At 43.7% G+C, this 18,951-nt stretch overlaps 1 protein-coding gene across 2 annotated transcripts in view; it reads left to right on the top strand.

Moving 5' to 3' along the window:
• myo16 (myosin XVI) overlaps nt 1–18,951 on the top strand; it is a 743,507-nt gene that overhangs the window by 654,484 nt on the left and 70,072 nt on the right. For both annotated transcript variants that reach the window (XM_039745919.1, XM_039745918.1), the window contains exons 29-31: nt 7,457–7,553; nt 10,934–11,162; nt 14,674–14,993. In XM_039745919.1, coding sequence (XP_039601853.1) covers nt 7,457–7,553; nt 10,934–11,162; nt 14,674–14,993 — 646 coding nt within the window. The remainder of the gene's footprint in view (nt 1–7,456; nt 7,554–10,933; nt 11,163–14,673; nt 14,994–18,951) is intronic.

Genomic DNA, 18,951 nt, shown 5'->3' with positions numbered 1-18,951 from the left:
CCGCATTTCAAGAGGACGCTTTAAGTAAAACCAGGTCTACAAGGGGTTTTCGCGTTTCAAACGAGAGGAAATGTCATTTGAAGACCAATCAAGATCTGCCCAACCTTCCACAATTAGGAATGACAAAAATCTTGAAAAAGTTTGCAATGCAATTTACGAAGATCGTCGTCAGACTGTTGAAGACATTTCTGAATTGATTTGTGTGTCTTGCGAGTTCTTGCCACCTTCCGTACTCGCCTGATCTTGCATCCGCGCAGCTTTTTCTTGTTCCCGCATGTGAAGAAAGAACTATGGAGGAAGTCAAAGAAATATTCGCTGCAGGTCTTGGACCACGTTCCTCTTCAGAGATTCCAACAATGTTTCCACCAGTGGAAAAACCATTGGGACGACTGCATTCATTCACATGGAGAGAACTTTGAAGGATACTAATGTTTCAGTAAGGCCTTGTTCAAACGGGCGTTAAGTTTTTGGATAAATGAACTTGCTCTGAACGTCCTAGACGTTTATGTTGCATTTTGTGGTGGCGATCGATTGACTTCTACACCGGCGTTCGTTTGTCTCTGTCTAACGCCAGCCTGCAGCCCAAATTGTAGTTTGTGTGTTAACCTGTGGAGGCAGTGTCGGGAACTGGATATGAAAGCCCTTGTCGTTTTATTTGAGGTGCCTCCTTTCAATATGGACCATTTTGCTATGTTAGATATTAATCTTCTTGTTTTAAAAATACTCGTAATACGGCGTAGGGAGAGAAAAATCGCCGCCGCTACTGGGTTCATCCTCTGACTGCACAACGTCGGGTTAAAGGAAGTTTTTTTGTGCTTTATGAAGAAATGCGAAAATTTCCGTGCAAGTTTTTTAATTACTGTCGGATGTCGGTTTCCACTTTTGATTGTCTGCTGCAGCTGGTGCAATGCCACATTGCACGCCGATCAACCAATATGCGACTTGGTGTTAGCCCCGAAGAGAGACCATTTGTCACTTTGAGGTAAGGAAACAGTAGTCGAGTATGCGCTTACACCGGTGTTATGCACTGAAATGCATACCCGCTCCTCAGAAGTGTAAAATAAACGCGCAGAAAACGAACTAGAAGCGGTTTCCTTGCGTTCGTTGGGTTTTGAACGCCAAGAAAAAGCTGCATGCAACGTTTTTTTGATGCCGTATAAACGCGCAGCCGGACAAACGCACGTCACCAAAGCCCGTTTGAACACTCTCATTGACTCCTACGTGTAGAAAACACTCGGCGCTTGATCCACGCTCACCGGACGCAAAAAAACCACTCGATTTTAACGCCCGTGTGAACAAGGCCTAAGTCAAAATTACATTTATTCCCAATTCTAATTATTTTTGGGTACCCCCTTGTATTTCCAACTAAAATATTTTTAAATAAACCGCTTCCGAGTGAGGAAGGAATGCAGGCGTACAGGTCCCAAGCAGACAGTAGCTACTAGTGCCAGTGGCGTAGCTTGGAGGGGGCGGTCCGCCCCGGGCGGCACATTTTTGGGGGCAGCATTATTGGCCACAAGGCTTAGTAAAATTCGTGTGTAAGCAGCAGGGTTCGGAAAAATATCACTCATGTATGAAAAAAGTCAAATTCTCTGATTTTCTAACCACAAATGCTTGAAAAATAATGTTCAGACTGTCCTTCTGCATCAGACACAGCAGTTGAAATTTATGAGGCAATGACAAAAATAAACATAAACATTACACTGATAATAATTTCTAGGAAGATAAACAACTAATTTACAATTTATAATTTCGTTATTAATCCGAATGCATTCTTGCTCTGCGCAGAAAACATCCCAACCTATCACTTGTACCATACTTTGGTTGTGGTTTTCGTAGCGTAATTATATTAAACTAATAATTAGAACACGTCTTATCAGTGCGTCGTTACTAATATTCTTGTCTAGTTGATGCTTATAAATGTATATAAAAAAATATTGCTGTTTCTTTATATATGAATAAATCTATGCAGAATGTATCTTAATTTTTCTCTATACGTCATTTTAATTTTCTATTTAAGTAGTTTAACATATTCAGATATGTGGGCGGAAGGCAAATTGAAGCACCGCCCAGCCCCGAGCGGCACGAACTCGAGCTACGCTACTGACTAGTGTGTCCATTATTGTCGGTTTTAACACCAGGACTCGTCTCACAGATCAGACGTGTCGGTGACTCAGACCACTCGTGTACAAACGTATCACCAGACACGTTGGTCCCGTTTCGGAGGTTTCACATTACATTTCGATACAGCAGAGATCATTTCCACTTCTGAATCAGAATGGTGCAATGAGGTGTACCCTGTGAACATAGCAAACATTTTCGACCCAATCCAGCGTGCCGTTCAGATCTGATAATCGCACGGTGCGTGAAGCTTCAGGACGGCCAGGAAATAAAAGGGGGTGTTGACCGTTGAAGGAGGCTGGTCTCCACGTCAAACGTTCATTCGCGTATGCGAGCATCTGCACGTGTTCCTTCTTTGTTCACGTGAGAAGCGATTTCTTTAGAAATATCTTATTGCAAGCACATTTTTGGACATTGGGTTGATTATACGACACGACTAGTGTGAGATTTTTTTTTTTTGTATTGTTTGCCGATGTACTGAGTTGTCACCCCGTTACCTTGACTGTTGAATCATAAACTTTCTTACCTCTTTTCTGCATGAAAACAAGCCAGGTCATGTCAGGATAGGGGGGCATGCACTGGTACAGTGTGTTGCTGCAACCACCACATGATGAAACAGCTTGGTATCCCGGTTGGCAAATAGGCTGACACGCAGTCCAGTCCCACTCTCCAGAAATGACCCTCTATCTGCCACAGCCAGGTATTACGTTGGCATCCCCTTGGCCTGGTCCAGCCACTCGGTTCCTCATCAATGAGCCGGATTACCCTTGGGATATCGCGCCACAAGGTCGTAGTGCTGGAACTGACGTCCCCTCACAATGCAGGTCAGACACTGCTGATGGCCGTGCCCGAGAGGTCATTGTAGGCTTGGCTCTTGGTGTTTTTCAGGACACTCCTATAAGGGAGTGTAAGAATTTATTTAAAAAAGGAAAACCCGTTCCTCACAATGCAGGTCATGTGCCTCATTCGAGACTCCGTGAGCAGCACAAAGTCAAACCAGCGAGACCCAAGGATTCTATGAAGAGACACACATGAAGGAGTCCAGTCTTCATCTCAGATCACTGGATAGTGTCCATGTCTCACAAAACAGGGCGCACCAGGACTCTAAAGACTTGGAACTTCGTCCTTTTTCAGAGATATCGGGAGTGCCACACACCCCTTTCCTCATGACCCTCCATGCTCCGCCAGTCCATCTACTGACTTCATAGGAAGAGTCACCAGAGTCACATGAATGTCACTGCTGAGGTAAGTAAACCTCTGGACGAGGTCGACACTCTCTCCGCAGACACACTGCTGATGGCCGTGCCCGAGAGGTCATTAAAGGCTTGGCTCTTGGTGTTTATCAGGACACTCCTATAAGGGAGTGTAAGAATTTATTTAAAAAAGGAAAACCCGTTCCTCACAATGCAGGTCATGTGCCTCATTCGAGACTCCATGAGCAACACAAAGTCAAACCAGCGAGACCCAAGGATTCTATGAAGAGTCTTCATCTCAGGTCGCTGGATGGCGTCCATGTCTCGCAAACAGGAAGCACCAGGACTTTAAAGACTTGGACCTTTGTCCTTTTGCATAGATATCGAGACAACCACATACTCCTTTCCAGCGACCTCATGACCCCCCCATGCTCTCCCAATCCATCTACTGACTTCATAGGAAGAATCACCAGAGACATGAATGTCACTGCCAAGGTAAGTAAACCTCTCGACGCGGTCGACAATCTTTCTGCAGACAGACACACTGCTGATGGCCGTGCCCAAGAGGTCATTAAAGGCCTGATGTTGGTTTTTATCAGGACCCTCGCAAGCCCAGACACTCCGACTCCTCACTCAGTCTGTCATTCAGAGCCCCCATTGACTCCATGAAGATCACAGCATCGCCAGCAAAGTCAAGATCAGTGAATCTCTCTTCGCCAACAGATGCCCCACAATCCTGCCCACCACGCAGTCCATGTAAGCATTGAACAGAGTAGGAGCAGAACACACCGCTGACAGACCCCAAGAATCAATTGGGGGAAAAAAAAACAGTACCAGTACAAGTACAGGCCGGCCATGATATCCAGCAACTCTAGGGGGATTCCACAAAGTCTCAGCTCGATCAAATGAGTTTAACGCTTTACGAAAATCGACAAAGACTGCAAAGAAAAACATGAAAACACAAGGGTATTATTATTTTTTTTTCTAAGCCATCACTGTAAAGCACATTTAAGCAAAATCTCGCTGTTGGGGGCGCACTCCTTTCAGACCAGACAGAATTAAAGGCACTCCACCCAGTTATCAGCTCTGGTTAACACAGTTCAGAATCCCAGGGGCTGGAGGAGCACATCCCAGCAGTGCAGTCCACAAGGCAGGAACCAATGCTGGATGGCGTGCCAGTCCGTCACTGAGCAGCTCCTGTTGGAATCACAAGTTAAAGGATTTTAGAGTGGGAAAGACATGAGAACTTCACACAGTCTGCAAGTCTGAACCCAGGTCTCTCAGGCAGTGAGGCAGCAGCCTCATTTCCTCTAATTATATAAACTTCTTTTTTCTCTGTTTTTTCCGAGTTAGTTCTTCAGCATGGTTTGGCTGTAACTTTAACAGACAAACCAAAGTCTCTGCCCGTGGCAGAGCGCGACGGCGGTGAATTATTTCTGTAATAATTAGGTGTCAGAAGTACTCTGATGTATGGTGATAACTTCTACTGCCTTTTTTGTTTCATTGATTAACAGCAGCAGGGTTTTAGTGTTGATGATCTGCTTCCACATGTCAATGGCTTAATTTCAGCTATTAATTCCTGCCATCACCACACCAATGCTAGTTCATTGTCTCAAGTGGTGGAATTTCTCTTTTAGTAGAAATCAAGTAAAACAAGTCCCCATGGCCCACTTGCTCGAGGTGTGTAATGACTCATGATTTGTAAATGGACCCTGAGCTCTGGTTACTTGGAATATTGACAGGAGAAGTGCAACGTGATTGGATATGTTCAGCCTCAAGAACTTCACATCTACGTATCACATAGTCAGATGGATACACATGAAAGGCACTATATAATGATAGATAGATAGATAGATGTGAAAGGCACTATATAATGATAGATTGATAGATAGGAAAGGCACTATATGATTGATAGATAGATAGATAGATGTGAAAGGCACTATATGATTGATAGATAGATAGATAGAATGATATGAAAGGTACTATAAGATAGATAGATAAATAGATAGATAGATGTGAAAGGCACTATATACTAGATAGATAGATAGATAGATGTGAAAGGCACTATATAATGATAGATAGATGTGAAAGGCACTATATGATTGATAGATAGAGAATATTAAACAGGCAGATATGTATAGCTACTACTGTATGTGATACATAACTGGAAGTTTAAAGGCAAAATGTATTAGATATGAAGACCACTTTATGTCAGATAGATAGATGTGAAAGGCACTATATGATAGATAGATAGATAGATAGATAGGAAAGGCACTTTCTGCACGGCGCTGCACGGTTCGCCTGTTGTGAGGCTCTGTACGCAGTGCTGAGCGATGCAGTTGCGGCTTCACAAAGCTAAGTGTGCGGGAGGAGAGTGGGTGTTGTGTGGGCCGAGTTAAATCATACACGAGGGAGACAAGGGCTGATGATTCAGTTGTAAAAGCCCTGAAATGATCCAAATGTGGGCGGAACGCGCGTATTTTTCATGTTACACCCCAGCGAGGGCACGGAGGAGTCTTGCATGAATAACAACGGCGGTGGAGGCCCGTGTGGGGGTGTCTGACTTGGCTAATAATTACGGACGGCGTGAGAGGACAGCGCAGCTCCTCCTGTAAACTGAAATGCTGCACTTGAGGATGTGACAGCACCAGTCGATGCCGGGGTGTCCGCGTATTCGAGGGACTGATGATGAGAAAGCCTTGCTGTTTTGTGGTGGTGGTGATGGTGATGGGGGTGGGGGGCGGTGGGTGTTGGATTCTTAATTCATTCTTTTACTGCTCGAGCCTTCATTCTCTAAACAGCGCGACTCCCACACACGTCTCGAAGCGCTACTACAACCTAAGAATGAAGCAGTCAGCAGGGCCACGTGCAAAGGAGGGGAGCGGGGGGCACTCGACAACGCGCAGCGCAGGTCACGGCAGGGACAGTCAGTCAGGAGCGAGCAGCAGCAAGAATAAACGAGCTATGAATTAGTCGGTTAAAAAACATCTAAACAATGGTGGGACATTCTGTTTTCAATGTTATTTTGAATAGGACTCCGTTCAAACAAACATCGTATAAAGAAAAACAGGACATCCCTAACCTTAATATAAATTAAAAAGTAATAATAACAAAAACTTTTAAAAGATTTGACTAACAACACAAACATCCATGTATAAGACAAAGCTGATTTGTGTCCGTCTGGAAGTTACACTCTGATGGAAGATGGAAGACCACAGGCAACGGAAAAACTGGCAACACAAATTAAAAATAAATGAAAAAATATGGGAGATAAATCAAAGAACAATAAAGGGAGCATCAATCGCACTGGAGTCTATTGAACGTTCTGGTTTAAATATCTGCCGTCACCTAATAAAAATCCTTACATACCTACAGTGTACAGTATATCAATCATATAGCGTGCCATATGTACATCTGTCTATAGCATAAAGTATTTTCTATCTATCTATCTATCTATCTATCTATCTATCTATCTATCTATCTATCTATCTATCTATCTATCTATTATATAGTGCCTTTCACATCTATCTGTCTATTTTAAATTGCCTCTTCACATCAAGTCAAATGAAATTGCACTATATAATATAATATGGAATATACTGATTAGCAAATATGTGTTTATATCTTACATAATATATAAATGCCTTTCATATCCATATGTTATATAGTGTCTTACATCTACTTGTTATATTGTACCTTTCATATCTATCTATCTATCTATCTATCTATCTATCTATCTATCTATCTATCTATCTATCTATCTATCTATCTATCTATCATATAGTGCCTTTCATGTAAATTCATTTCTTCTTCCTATGGCTCTTTGAGTAGATGATGTTTTCTCCATTTTTTATTCATGTCTTCCTAAGATTTTCTCACACCAGATTGTGTCTGTTGATGTCACTGATGCAGGCCTCTCTCTCTCTCTCTCTCTTTCTCTTTCTCTCTCTCTCTCTCTTTCTCTCTCTCTCCCTCATTCCTTCTTCTCGTTCTCCCTCTAATCACCTGATTTATTAGTCGTTCCTAAACCCCACGTCCTGCTGCCATTCCGGTACGCGGAGTTCCCAAGCCTGGCAGCCCAGTGTGTTCTCGTAGCCTCACTTGCTCATTCATTTCCCCCTCCTGCTGTGTTTTTTATTTAGATGGGCCACAGCAAAGTGTTCCTGAAGTACTGGCAAGCTGACCATCTCAACGACCTGTGCCTTCAGCTGCAGAAGAGAATTCTAACCTGCCAGAGAGGTGAGCACCACATTGGAATGATTTCTGTGTGCAGGGGGCTCCTTTAGCAGTTAGTGGAGTCTGAATGGATCTGCTTGGCCGTTTCTCTTGCTCTCCTGTGGTTTGCACAGTCCAGGGTGAGTTCTGAGATTGTTGTTGTCTCCTGAGGATGGTGTCACTTGTAGAACATAAGCCTTCCCAGCCTCTCCCCTTCGGCCCCTATTGGGTGGTCCTGAAGGTTCATCTGACGCGTGTTGTGATTCTCAGTCAGTTCACTTGCTAAGGAGCCACCAAAGTAAACAGTGTGACCTTCTAAGGACAGAGTGGGTTAGAAGGCGCTGATGTGACATGTAATGAAGTCCTTGATAGCGGAGTGACCTTGAGCTTGTGCTGTAGAAGATGATTTGAAAAAGGACGCTGAGAGCAAATCTATAATATAATCAACTCGTAAATGTACCAACACATTGAGTGGACAGATAATTATCAAAAGTGAAGTGACAAAAATGTGACAAAGCATTAAATAACCAAAAAGCCAGCAAGGCCCTTTGTGCTTCACTTGGCCTGACTTAACACGGGTCTTGAACTCCTGTCTGTTTCGTGACGTTGGTACAACTAGAATTTGTTTGGACCTCCTGCAAAAAAAATAAATAAATAAATGAATGTGAAAGTAAATTGAATCCAATTTAAAAATGACCACCATCAACGAGATACGTCAAGCCTGTAAACTGCGAAATCGGTCCAAAGGTCAGAAATGTGGACATGATGGTACCTGGGGCTGTCATGATCAGGAAATTTTAGTTGACAAATAATTGTCATAGAAATAATTGCAATTTAATTGTCCTTTTCTGTTCATTTTGTACCACTGTTGCAGTATAAGCCTGATAACAGCTCATTAATACCCATACACCTTATGACGAAGAAAAGCCATTGATTGGCATTGAACATTGGAACATTTAAATAAAAAATAGTTTTTGCACTCTAAAAAATCAATTTAAAATACATGAGATTCTTTATTGTAATGGACATCACACAAAGGCTGGCATCCCTGCCAGGATTGGCCCCATTCCCTTTAGCGGCTGGCAGATTGGGTAAGGCTTCGGAACAAGGCTGTATGCCCCTCCAGACCTCTTCTCTAGATGGCAGAATCCCTGGGCTTCAGATACCCTCAAGGAATGTTGAGAATTGTAGTCAAATGAGGGCAGCTCTGCTAGGGTCCGTGGCTGCTCTCAATTTGGGGGTTTGTTTGGCTACAAGGGAATTGCACTCCCTACTTTATGTGACTTCCTTAGGCTTCAACTGGAAAATGCCCTGGCACTGGAAATACTCTCAGCTCTTCAATAAGAGGTACCATGATGCCCTTATCCAGGTGAGTCAGAGCTGGGAGAGGAGACGGGCATCTGGGAGGAGGAGCAGAGAAGACAAGAAGAAGAAGGAGAAATATATTGATGTGTCAGTACATTCTTGTCTGGGGAAACTGTAAGGGGTGGTTCATAGATCGATAGATAGATAGATAGATAGATGTGATAGGCACTATATGGTAGATAGATAGATAGATAGATAGATAGATATGAAAGTCACTATTACATGATCAATAGATAGACAGATAGATGTGAAAGGCACTATATGATAGATAGATAAATATGAAAGGCACTATATGGTAGATAAATAGATTTAAAATTATATGAAAGGTACTATATGATAGATAGATAGATAGATAGATAGACTGCGGTGGGTTGGCACCCTGCCCAGGATTGGTTCCTGCCTTGTGCCCTGTGTTGGCTGGGATTGGCTCCAGCGGACCCCCGTGACCCTGTATTCGGATTCAGCGGGTTAGAAAATGGATGGATGGATAGATAGATAGATATGAAAGGCACTATATGGTAGATAGATAGATATGAAAGTCACTATTACATGATCAATAGATAGACAGATAGATGTGAAAGGCACTATATGATAGATAGATAGATATGAAAGGCACTATATAATAGATAGATAGATAGATATGAAAGGCACTATATAATTGATAGATAGATATGAAAGGCACTATATAATAGATTGATAGATTGATCTAAGTTTTCATTTCCAATTCCTAGCCTGTGTGATTTCTTTGGATTGGAGTATAAATTACAAGCTGGTTTCGTTTTCAGATGATACCAAGATAATAGTATTGACAGATCATCCAGAATCCATTGAATCATCACAGAGGGGCTTGGACAGCAAACAGGCTTTGGGCAAATTTGCGGCAGTAAATGTAAAGAATTACATGTAGGGGTTAAAAATGTTAGGTTTGAATACACAATGGGAGGTCTGAAAATTGGGAGTCCACCTTATGAGAAGGAATTAGGAGTCATAGTGGACTATCAGCTGCCAGACAGTGTTGAGAAGCCATTGAGAAGGCTAACAGAATGTCAGGTCATATAGCGCCTTGATGTGTGGAGTACAAGTCACAGGAGGTTCTCTTCAAGCTTTATAACACACTGGTGAGGCCTCATCTGGAGTCATGTGTGAAGTTTGGGTCTCCATGAAGACATAGCAGCACTAGAGGTGGTCCAGAGAAGAGTGACTAGACTGATTGCAGGGCTACAGGGGATGAGTTTTGAGGAAAGATTAAAAGAGCTGAGCCTTTATAGGAGATGAAGAGGAGACCTGACTGAAGTGTTTAACATTATGAAGGGATTTAGTTCAGTGGATCTAGATGGTGACTTTAAAATCACTTCATCAAGAACACAGTTGGAAACTTGTGAAGAGTAAATTGCACACAAACATTAAGAAGTTTTTCTTCACACTCAGATCCACAGACACGTGGAGTAAGTGACCAAGTAGTGTGGTGGACAGGAGGACTTTAGGGACCTTCAAGACTCAACTTGATGTTATTTAAGAAGAATGAAGTGGGCAGGACTGGTGAGCTTTGCTGGGCTGAATGGCCTGCTCACATCCAGATTTTCCTAACGTTCTCAAGTCCAAAGCCTACACCTCTCTAACAGTACGGCTGTCTTTCTAAGGTCGGGTTTGAGTGCTGAGCCTTTGTGACATATTGTATTATTGCTCTTGTTATGTCCAATTTCAGTTTAATGCATTAGAACAATCTGGACGAGATCAGGCCATTCAGCCCAACAACGCTTGCCAGTCCCGTTCACTTAATTCCTCCAACATAACGTCATTTGATTGGGTGGTTCTTTGCTTTTATATTTTTTATTCCTTAAATTCAAAAGTAAAAACAAGCCATATGGAGCCTGTTTATGAAATTCCATAAGATTCCCTCCGAAAGTGGAGTCAGATGGAGATATTGATCGTCTGGATGGTTTCGGCTTTACAGATGAATGCGCACAAATATTTTGCATTGCATTATTGACGGTTTGCTCTCACTATGCGCACTCTTTATTTTTCTTTCATTTTGCCAGTGGTGAGGGGATTTCTTGCCCGCCAACGGCTGGTCCATGAAAGGAGCCTCAGGCGCCAAGCAGCCAGCACCGTGCAGGGGTTTCTTGAAGGTGTAGAAGACATGGGGCTGAAGACATTTGATGACTTGGTTATCCAGAATGCCTCGGATATCACAAGAGAGAACGATCGCATTCGGCGGGTCTTGAGTGAGAGCAGTGAGGGTCTCGGCAAAGAAGAAGGATCAAAACGGTAAGCTGAGCCTAGAATCTGTGAGAGATGGCCATAAAAAATAAAGCCACTTTGATATTTATGACAGGCGCTATATAAGATAGATCAATACATTCAAATAAAATGCATAGCCCACATATACTGTATAAGAATTCTGTTTATGTTTCTTCTACCTGTCTAAGACATTAGTCTTTCAAAATGGGGAGTCACTGCCATCATCTTAGTGTCACGAATGTGTATCTGGGAATGGTAATTAGCAGTGTGAGTCACTAGAGAAGCATGGGGGGGGGGTTAGGGGGATGTGCAGATGTCATTAGAGGGGATGACACACAAATAAGTGTCTCTAAAATTTTTTGTTCGGGGTTTCAGGCTGAAATCATCAAAGGGGGACCCTCCCCCAGCCCCCACTCGATGAAATGACCGAGGGTCTGTGAGCCAATAATAGTGGCAAATCCCACCGTGCATGACATGGCTGGGTGTCCACGCGCTGCATTGTTTAAGGTATGATCAGCTCTCTGTTAATCTGTCAAGTCACTCAGGGGCCCTGTGGTGGTCTTAATCCTGCCTTGGTTATCTCACTGTATACTGTTGAAAAAAATGGAACGAGGCACTGTGAGGTGTTGGGGCCGCCCCAAAATCCCCATTCGTTAGAAGCAAGGCTAATAAAGATAACAAAAGGGGCAAAACAAATATTATAGCCAAATGATGGCTGCATTTTTAATCAAATAGTCAGTGCTTCTGTGGGCTAGTTGTGGGGGTCCGAAAAACAGAACACTGACTTCAGGCCATCACTGTGTTTATAAAGGTTCGGCGCAGGATGTCACCTCCATAGGTGACGTCACTAATTTTCATATGACTCCTCCTTTACTCTCAAGCTGGAAGAGGATGAGCAGTCAGTTCATGAGCTGTCACGCTACCAGTGCTTATCTCTCCATACCTGTACGTAACGATATCCATCTTAATATAACGGTAGGTGTTTGTGCATCTGTGGGAACTTCTGGTTGGTGTGTCTTTCATTCCAACAGATGGCACATCACAAAAATGTATAGTAATGTATTTTATTACTTCATATGTGTGTGATGTGCCATCTGTTGGAATGACACATGCAGTAATACATTCTGATGGCTGTTGCACTGAAAATGGTAACACTGAAATCTTATGTGAATTATTTAAACCCTTCTTAGATGGATAGTACAGCTATTACAGTCTATCTATCTATCTATCTATCTATCTATCTGTCTATCTGTCTATCTATCTATCTATCTATCTATCTATCTATCTATCTATCTATCTATCTATTATATAGTGTCTTTCACATCTATCTATCTATCTGTTATATAGTGCCTTTCACATCTATCTATCTATCTATCTATCTATCTATCTATCTATCTATCTATCTATCTATCTATCTGTTATATAGTGCCTTTCACATCTATCTATCTATCTATCTATCTATCTATCTATCTATTATATAGTGCCTTTCACATCTATCTATCAATTATATAGTGTTTTTCACATCTATCTATCTATCTATTATATAGTAACTTTCATATCTATCTATCTATCTATCTATCTATCTATCTATCTATCTGTTATATAGTGCCTTTCACATTATCTATCTATCTATCTATCTATCTATCTATCTATCTATCTATCTGTTATATAGTGCCTTTCACATTATCTATCTATCTATCTATCTATCTATCTATCTATCTATCTATCTATCTATCTATCTATCTGTTATATAGTGCCTTTCACTATCTATCTATCTATCTATCTATCTATCTATCTATCTATCTATCTGTTATATAGTGCCTTTCACATCTATCTATCTATCTATCTATCTATCTGTCAGTTATATAGTGTCTTTCACATCTATCTATTATATACTTTTTAAACTAACACTTTTACTGTATAACATCAGTACAAACAATATTTGGAATTAACTTTTTGTTAATATTGCTTTGAATTTTGATTCAATGTTTGGACTTGCATCGTGACAATGCAACTTATAACTGCCCGTGAATGAATTTTGTTTCTTTCCCTCTAATAAATAAACCAACTTTTTTGACTGTTTGTCCCTTTGATTTGTTAATTGTCATGGCAAAAGCTATTCTAACAGGAAACTGTAAATGTTTTAATACGAATGGCATATCAAGATCTCCTTTGGTCGCCTGTTAAAATGTTACATGTCAGAATTGTTCAACCAATTTTGAGTACAATTAATCTTGTCCTATTGCATAGCCCATCACTCAGACATAAATTACACAATAACATTACGATACGTCCTTCTTTCAAGAGTAATTCGTGTGTTGGATGACCGGGCGGTGTTAACGGTTGTAGATGCTCTACGTGATAAGTTGATGTTTTCATCTTCCGGACTATCACCACCAACTGTTTCAGCGTAGTTTATTGATATGCATTTAACTAATTTGCTGTGTAACAGATTGTCAATTTTCACGTTAATTTGTTTGACTTCATCGTTTCTCGGTGCTAGGATTGCCTGTGTACTCATTTCTTCTATTGATAACCCTTTGGGATGAAATTCTTCAATGAGATTTGGACATAATTTATCTTCTTTAATTGGGAACTTAAAGTGAGGAAAAAGTTAAAATTTCTAAGAGCTGAGAGCGCAGGAACTGTGTCTGACAAAAGCATTCACGCCAATGAGAGGTAAGAGGACCGGTGGCGTAGGCCGTTAACAGGAAATAGTTTAGAGGAGGGTGGGACTTGAGAGAATCTCCTGCAAATAGTCTCATCTCGTCTGAAGATTTTCTTCTTTTTTTTTTTTCGGCCCAGTCCAGGTTAACCAGTCTGACGTCATCTCATTTATCAAGGTGGGGATGTTCCACCTCCTGCAGGCTGAGACTAGTGACGCTCCTCGGCTTCACGTGACCAGCGTCTGCTCTCTAGCCTTAAGCCATCGTGGAGCCTCCTACATATGGCGCTCTTCTTCCTGCCATCCAATGTACGACATGCAGTCGGCAAAAACAAGAATGCCTAGAAGATTATGAGCTGTTGCTGTCAGCTGTCCTTTAAAGGAGCAGCATATGGTAAAAAGAGATTAAGGCGTAGATAACAAATGAGAAAATGTGTATCATATTATGGAATTAGTGGACATAAAGCAGACTTAGCGTGTTGTATCCGGGATTAGTACAGTAAGACGAAGCGTGCGGGCGGACAGGCGAGCGCACAGCAGGTGATACGGGAATAGCGTGCGGGAGAAAAAAAAAGAATTGTGTGCTCCCCGTTGCACGCTTGTTGCTTGCATTCTTCAAATTTTGGGAAGGAAACCTCAGAAAGGCTTTGTACCGATCTGCTGTCACACATCACGTGTGTGTCTTGGGTCTCCGTTCCGGGATAACAGAAGTGAGTGACGGGCTAGGTGGACACTCTCAGGCCACGACTGTGTTTTGAATAGCAGTACCAGGGATGGGGTAGGGGACAGGATGGGGGGGCACCTTTTGTCTATTTGGAATGACACGCCAGGTGACCTCGTTTCTTGCTTGTTTGTTTTCTCTGTCTCTCTTAGGGCTCCCAGTAAAGGCTCGAAGATGATGAGTGAAGCCTGTGCCGGGGGCTGCCGGATTCCCAAGCACTTCCACTCCAGCTCCATGCCCATCCCACTGGCTGTGGACAGCTTGGTACACACCGCGATGGCGGCGGCGGGCTCGTCAATCAAGTCTCCGTCCCTGCACTCGGTGTTCAGCATGGATGACAGCAGTGGCTTGCCGTCGCCTAGGAAACAGCCTCCGCCAAAACCAAAGAGGGACCCCAACACGAGGCTGAGTGCTTCATACGAGGCGGTCAGTGCCTGCCTCTCGGCTCCGTGTAAAGAAATCCCCAGCGAAGGTTAGAGACATTGTCCTCCCGCCTTTTCTTAACCGCTGACTAAAAGGCCCCTGGGACGTTTTTTTTTTTTTTTTTAATTTAGCCAATTTGTCAATAGCAAATAGCCAATCATCAGGGTGGTCTCTTTTTCATTTATTTCTAGCAGGTTAAGTGACAGGGTCAGGGAGTCACTTAGAGTTGGCGATCTTAGTAGTTTCCATGCATGTGACCAACCACCTTAAAGGGGCTGCGGTTGAATTGTTTCCTTATCTCTATGGAGTGAATGTTGGCAGGAGTGGCTACCTTGTGAATTTAGAAAGCGGCCTTCATGAAGAAAAGATGGTCTTTGATTGCTTCGGCGTATCTTAGTTTTTATATTTATGGGTTCAGTCAGCGGTCCTTTATAGCTTCCGCACATTTGTTTCACAGTGGAGGCAGACCCTCTGTGTTTTTTTGGGAGTCTGTCAGGGGTGCGTTTTTGCTCCTACTCTGTTCGATGCTTACATGGACTGGCTGTTGGGCAGGGTCCTGGAATCCAGCAGCTGTGGGACATCTGTTGGTGAAGAGAGATTCACTGATCTTGACTTTGTCAACAATGCTGTGATCTTCACGGAGTCAATGGGGGCTCTCGAGACACTGAGTGAGGAGTTGGAGTGTCTGGGCTTGCGAGGGTCCAGCATCCTGGTCTTTAATGACCTCTGGGGCACGACCATCAGAAGTGTGTCTGTCTACAGTGAGCGTTTCCACCTCATCGAGGGATTTACTTACCTGGGTAGTGACAGTCATATGACTCTGGTGACTCTTCCTATGAAGCCAGTAAATGGATTGGGAGGTCATGAGGACACTGGAAAGGGGAGTGTGGCCCTCCCCATATCTCTGCAAAAGGACGAAGGTCCAAGTCTTTAGAGTCTTGGTGCTCCTGGTTTGTGAGACATGGATGCTATCCAGTGACCTGAGATGAAGACTTCACTCCTTCATGTGTGTCTGTATGGAGAATCCTTGAGTACCGCTGGTTTCCCACTTTGTGTTGCTCAAGGAGTCCTGAATGAGACACATGACCTGCATTGTGAGGGAGGGTCAGTTACTGCACTATGGCCATGAGGTGTGATTACCTGAGGGTGATCCGGCTCATTGTTAAGGACCCGAGTGGCTGGTCCAGGCCAAGGGGACACCCACGTAAAACCTGGCTGCAGCAGATAGAGGGTCATTTCCAGAGGTTGGGACTGTACTCCGCATTGTTTTGGGGTTTGCCAACCAGGATCTTGAGCTGTTTTGTTGTGTGGTGAGTGCAGCAACACACCGTACCATTGCATGCTCCCCAAACTGAACCTGAACCTGAACATTTGTTTCCAAACATTCATTGCGCCATCTATGACAGGTGAAAAGATTTGTTAAGGGTCTCCTCTGGAGTGAGTACTTGAGATTTAATGAGTAACCTTGCGATTTTATATAGCGCCCTTCATGATGAACAGATGGTATTTGATGGCTTCAGCATATCTTCATTTTTATATTTATATGTTCTGTCATTGATCCTTTATAGCTTCCGAAAATTTGTTTCGGAGTGGAGGTAGACCCTCTGTGTTTTTCTGGGGGTCTGTCAGGGATGTGTTTTTGCTCCCACTCTGTTCAGTGCTTGTTTGGACTGGGTGTTGGACAAGGTCCTGGGGTCCAGCGGCTGTGGGGCATCTGTTGGTGAAGTGAGATTCACTGATCTTGACTTTGTCAACAGTGCTGTGATCTTCACGGACTCAATGGGGGCTCTCGAGAGACTGAGTGAGGAGTTGGAGTGTCTGAGCTTGTGAGGGTCCTTATAAACACCAACATCCAGGCCTTTAATGACCTCTCGGGCACGGCCATCAGCAGTGTGTCTGTTTGTGGAGAGAGTGTCGACCTTGTCGAGAGGTTTACTTACCTCGGCAGTGACATTCATGTGACTCTTCCCATGAAGTCCGTAGATGGATTAGGGGAGCATGAGGGGGAGGGGGGGGGTCACTGGAAAGAGGTGTGTGGCGCTCCCGATATCTGCAAAATGATGAAGGTCCAAGTCTTTAGAGTCCTGGTGCTCCCTGTTGATGAGACATGGACGCTATCCAGTGACCTGAGATTAAGGCTGGACTCCTTCACGTGTGTCTCTATGGAGAATCCTTGGGTCCCGCTGGTTTCCCACTTTGTGTTGCTCATGGAGTCCCGAATGAGGCACATGACTTGTATTGTGAGGGAGTATCAGTTACGGCACTACGGCCAAGTGGTACGATTCCCAGAGGGTGATCCTGCTTATTGTTGGGGACCAGAGTGGCTGGACCAGGCCAAGGGGATGCCCACGTAATACCTGGCTGTGGCAGATAGAGGGTCAATTCTGGAGGGTGCGACTGGACTGCATGTCTGCTTTGGGGGATTCTCATCCAGGATCCTGAGCTGTTTCGTCATGCGGTGAGTGCAGCAATGTGCTGTACCAGTGCATGCCCCCCAACCTGAACATTTGTTTCCTTTCATTGATTGTGCCATCTATGACAGGTGAAAAGATTTGTTAAGGGTCTCCTCTGGAGTGAGTACTTGAGGTTTAATGTGTAACCTTGTGATTTAATATAGCGCCCTTCATGATGAACAGATGGTATTTGATGGCTTCAGCATATTTTAGGTTTTATGTCTGTAGTTTGTAAGGGATGGCCAGCAGCCCTAACCCTGCTGGGACACCTGACGGAACGATGGGATAAGGCAGCTACTGGTAGATGGTGGCTCCCCTGAGCTGCAGAGGTGCCCCGGATTCCCACAGGGCATCATGGGACTTGGAGTTCTTTACCAGGGGGCGCTACATAGACTGAGGAGCCATATGGCATGGGTTTTCCGTCTTACCCAGAAGTGCTTACAGACCTTGTGGGTGGAAATGCAGAAGCAGTTCTGGGTTGGCCGATATAAGAGGTTAGGTGGAAGGTAGATGGAGCTTGCTGGGAAGAACAAGGAGGCAGAGACTAAGAGACAGAGGTAAGAATAAAGAATTATAATTGTGCTGTATTGTACTTGTGGCAGTGGTGGTGGGAACCGCTTGGTTCAAAGAGTTTCCCACACAATTAACAGATCTTTGTGCTTTTAACTTGTGCCCTGTGTCTGTCTGTGTTGGGTTTTAGAGAGCTGGAGCGCCCCCCCCGGTGTCCACAAGGTTCAGTTGCTGGTCCATTATAAATTTCGCTCATTTGTTTCCAAAACACTGCGGTGGGCTGGCAAACTGCCCGGGGTTTGTTTCCTGCCTTGCACCCTGTGTTGGCTGGGATTGGCACCAGCATACCCCCATGACCCTGTAGTTAGAATATAGCGGGTTGGATAATGGATGGATGGACGGATGTTTTCAATACATTTTTAAGTGCCGTCTATGGTAGGTGAAAAGATTCCCTAATGTTGTCATAAGCACGACAAAAAAGTGGATTTGGGACAGCCACCCGTACATATATTTATGCCTGGCTGCAAAATGGATATTATCAGTGTGCAGACTGGAGTCCACAACAGAAATGATTTGGTAGCACAAAGATGGCAGCTTTAAGGGAGAGCCAGAGGAAGTGGTGTCATCAGTAGGGCCGGAACCGGAAGAGGCATCATTGGGGCCCAGGACTGAATGTGACATCATCAGTGGGAGGCGGAACCGGAAGTGGCATTATTGGGGGCAGAGCTGTAATCAGAAGTGATGTCATCTGTGGGCCCGGAACCGGAAGTGACATCATCATTGTCGTACCGTGAATGGTAGTTGCATCCATAGACATAGAATTACTAGACGCCGCATGACCAGCAGCATCGTACATCAACGTTGCCGCCATATTGCGAGTGGCACTGCTGTGGAGTGAAGTAATAGATAAAAATATCTCACACATGTGCTGCTTGGCATTGTACAAACCGCTGTACGCTCCAAACCAGATCCCGGGGGATTACATTTCATAGGTAAGGCTGAACAATTGTTTTGGTTATATTTGGCCATTAGAAAATCCCGTTT

The sequence above is a fragment of the Polypterus senegalus genome, chromosome 2 (genome assembly GCF_016835505.1).
Source record: "Polypterus senegalus isolate Bchr_013 chromosome 2, ASM1683550v1, whole genome shotgun sequence".
Lineage (NCBI taxonomy): Eukaryota > Metazoa > Chordata > Cladistia > Polypteriformes > Polypteridae > Polypterus > Polypterus senegalus.
The sequence above is the reverse complement of the archived record's forward strand: the minus strand, read 5'-3'. Positions and strand labels throughout refer to the sequence as shown.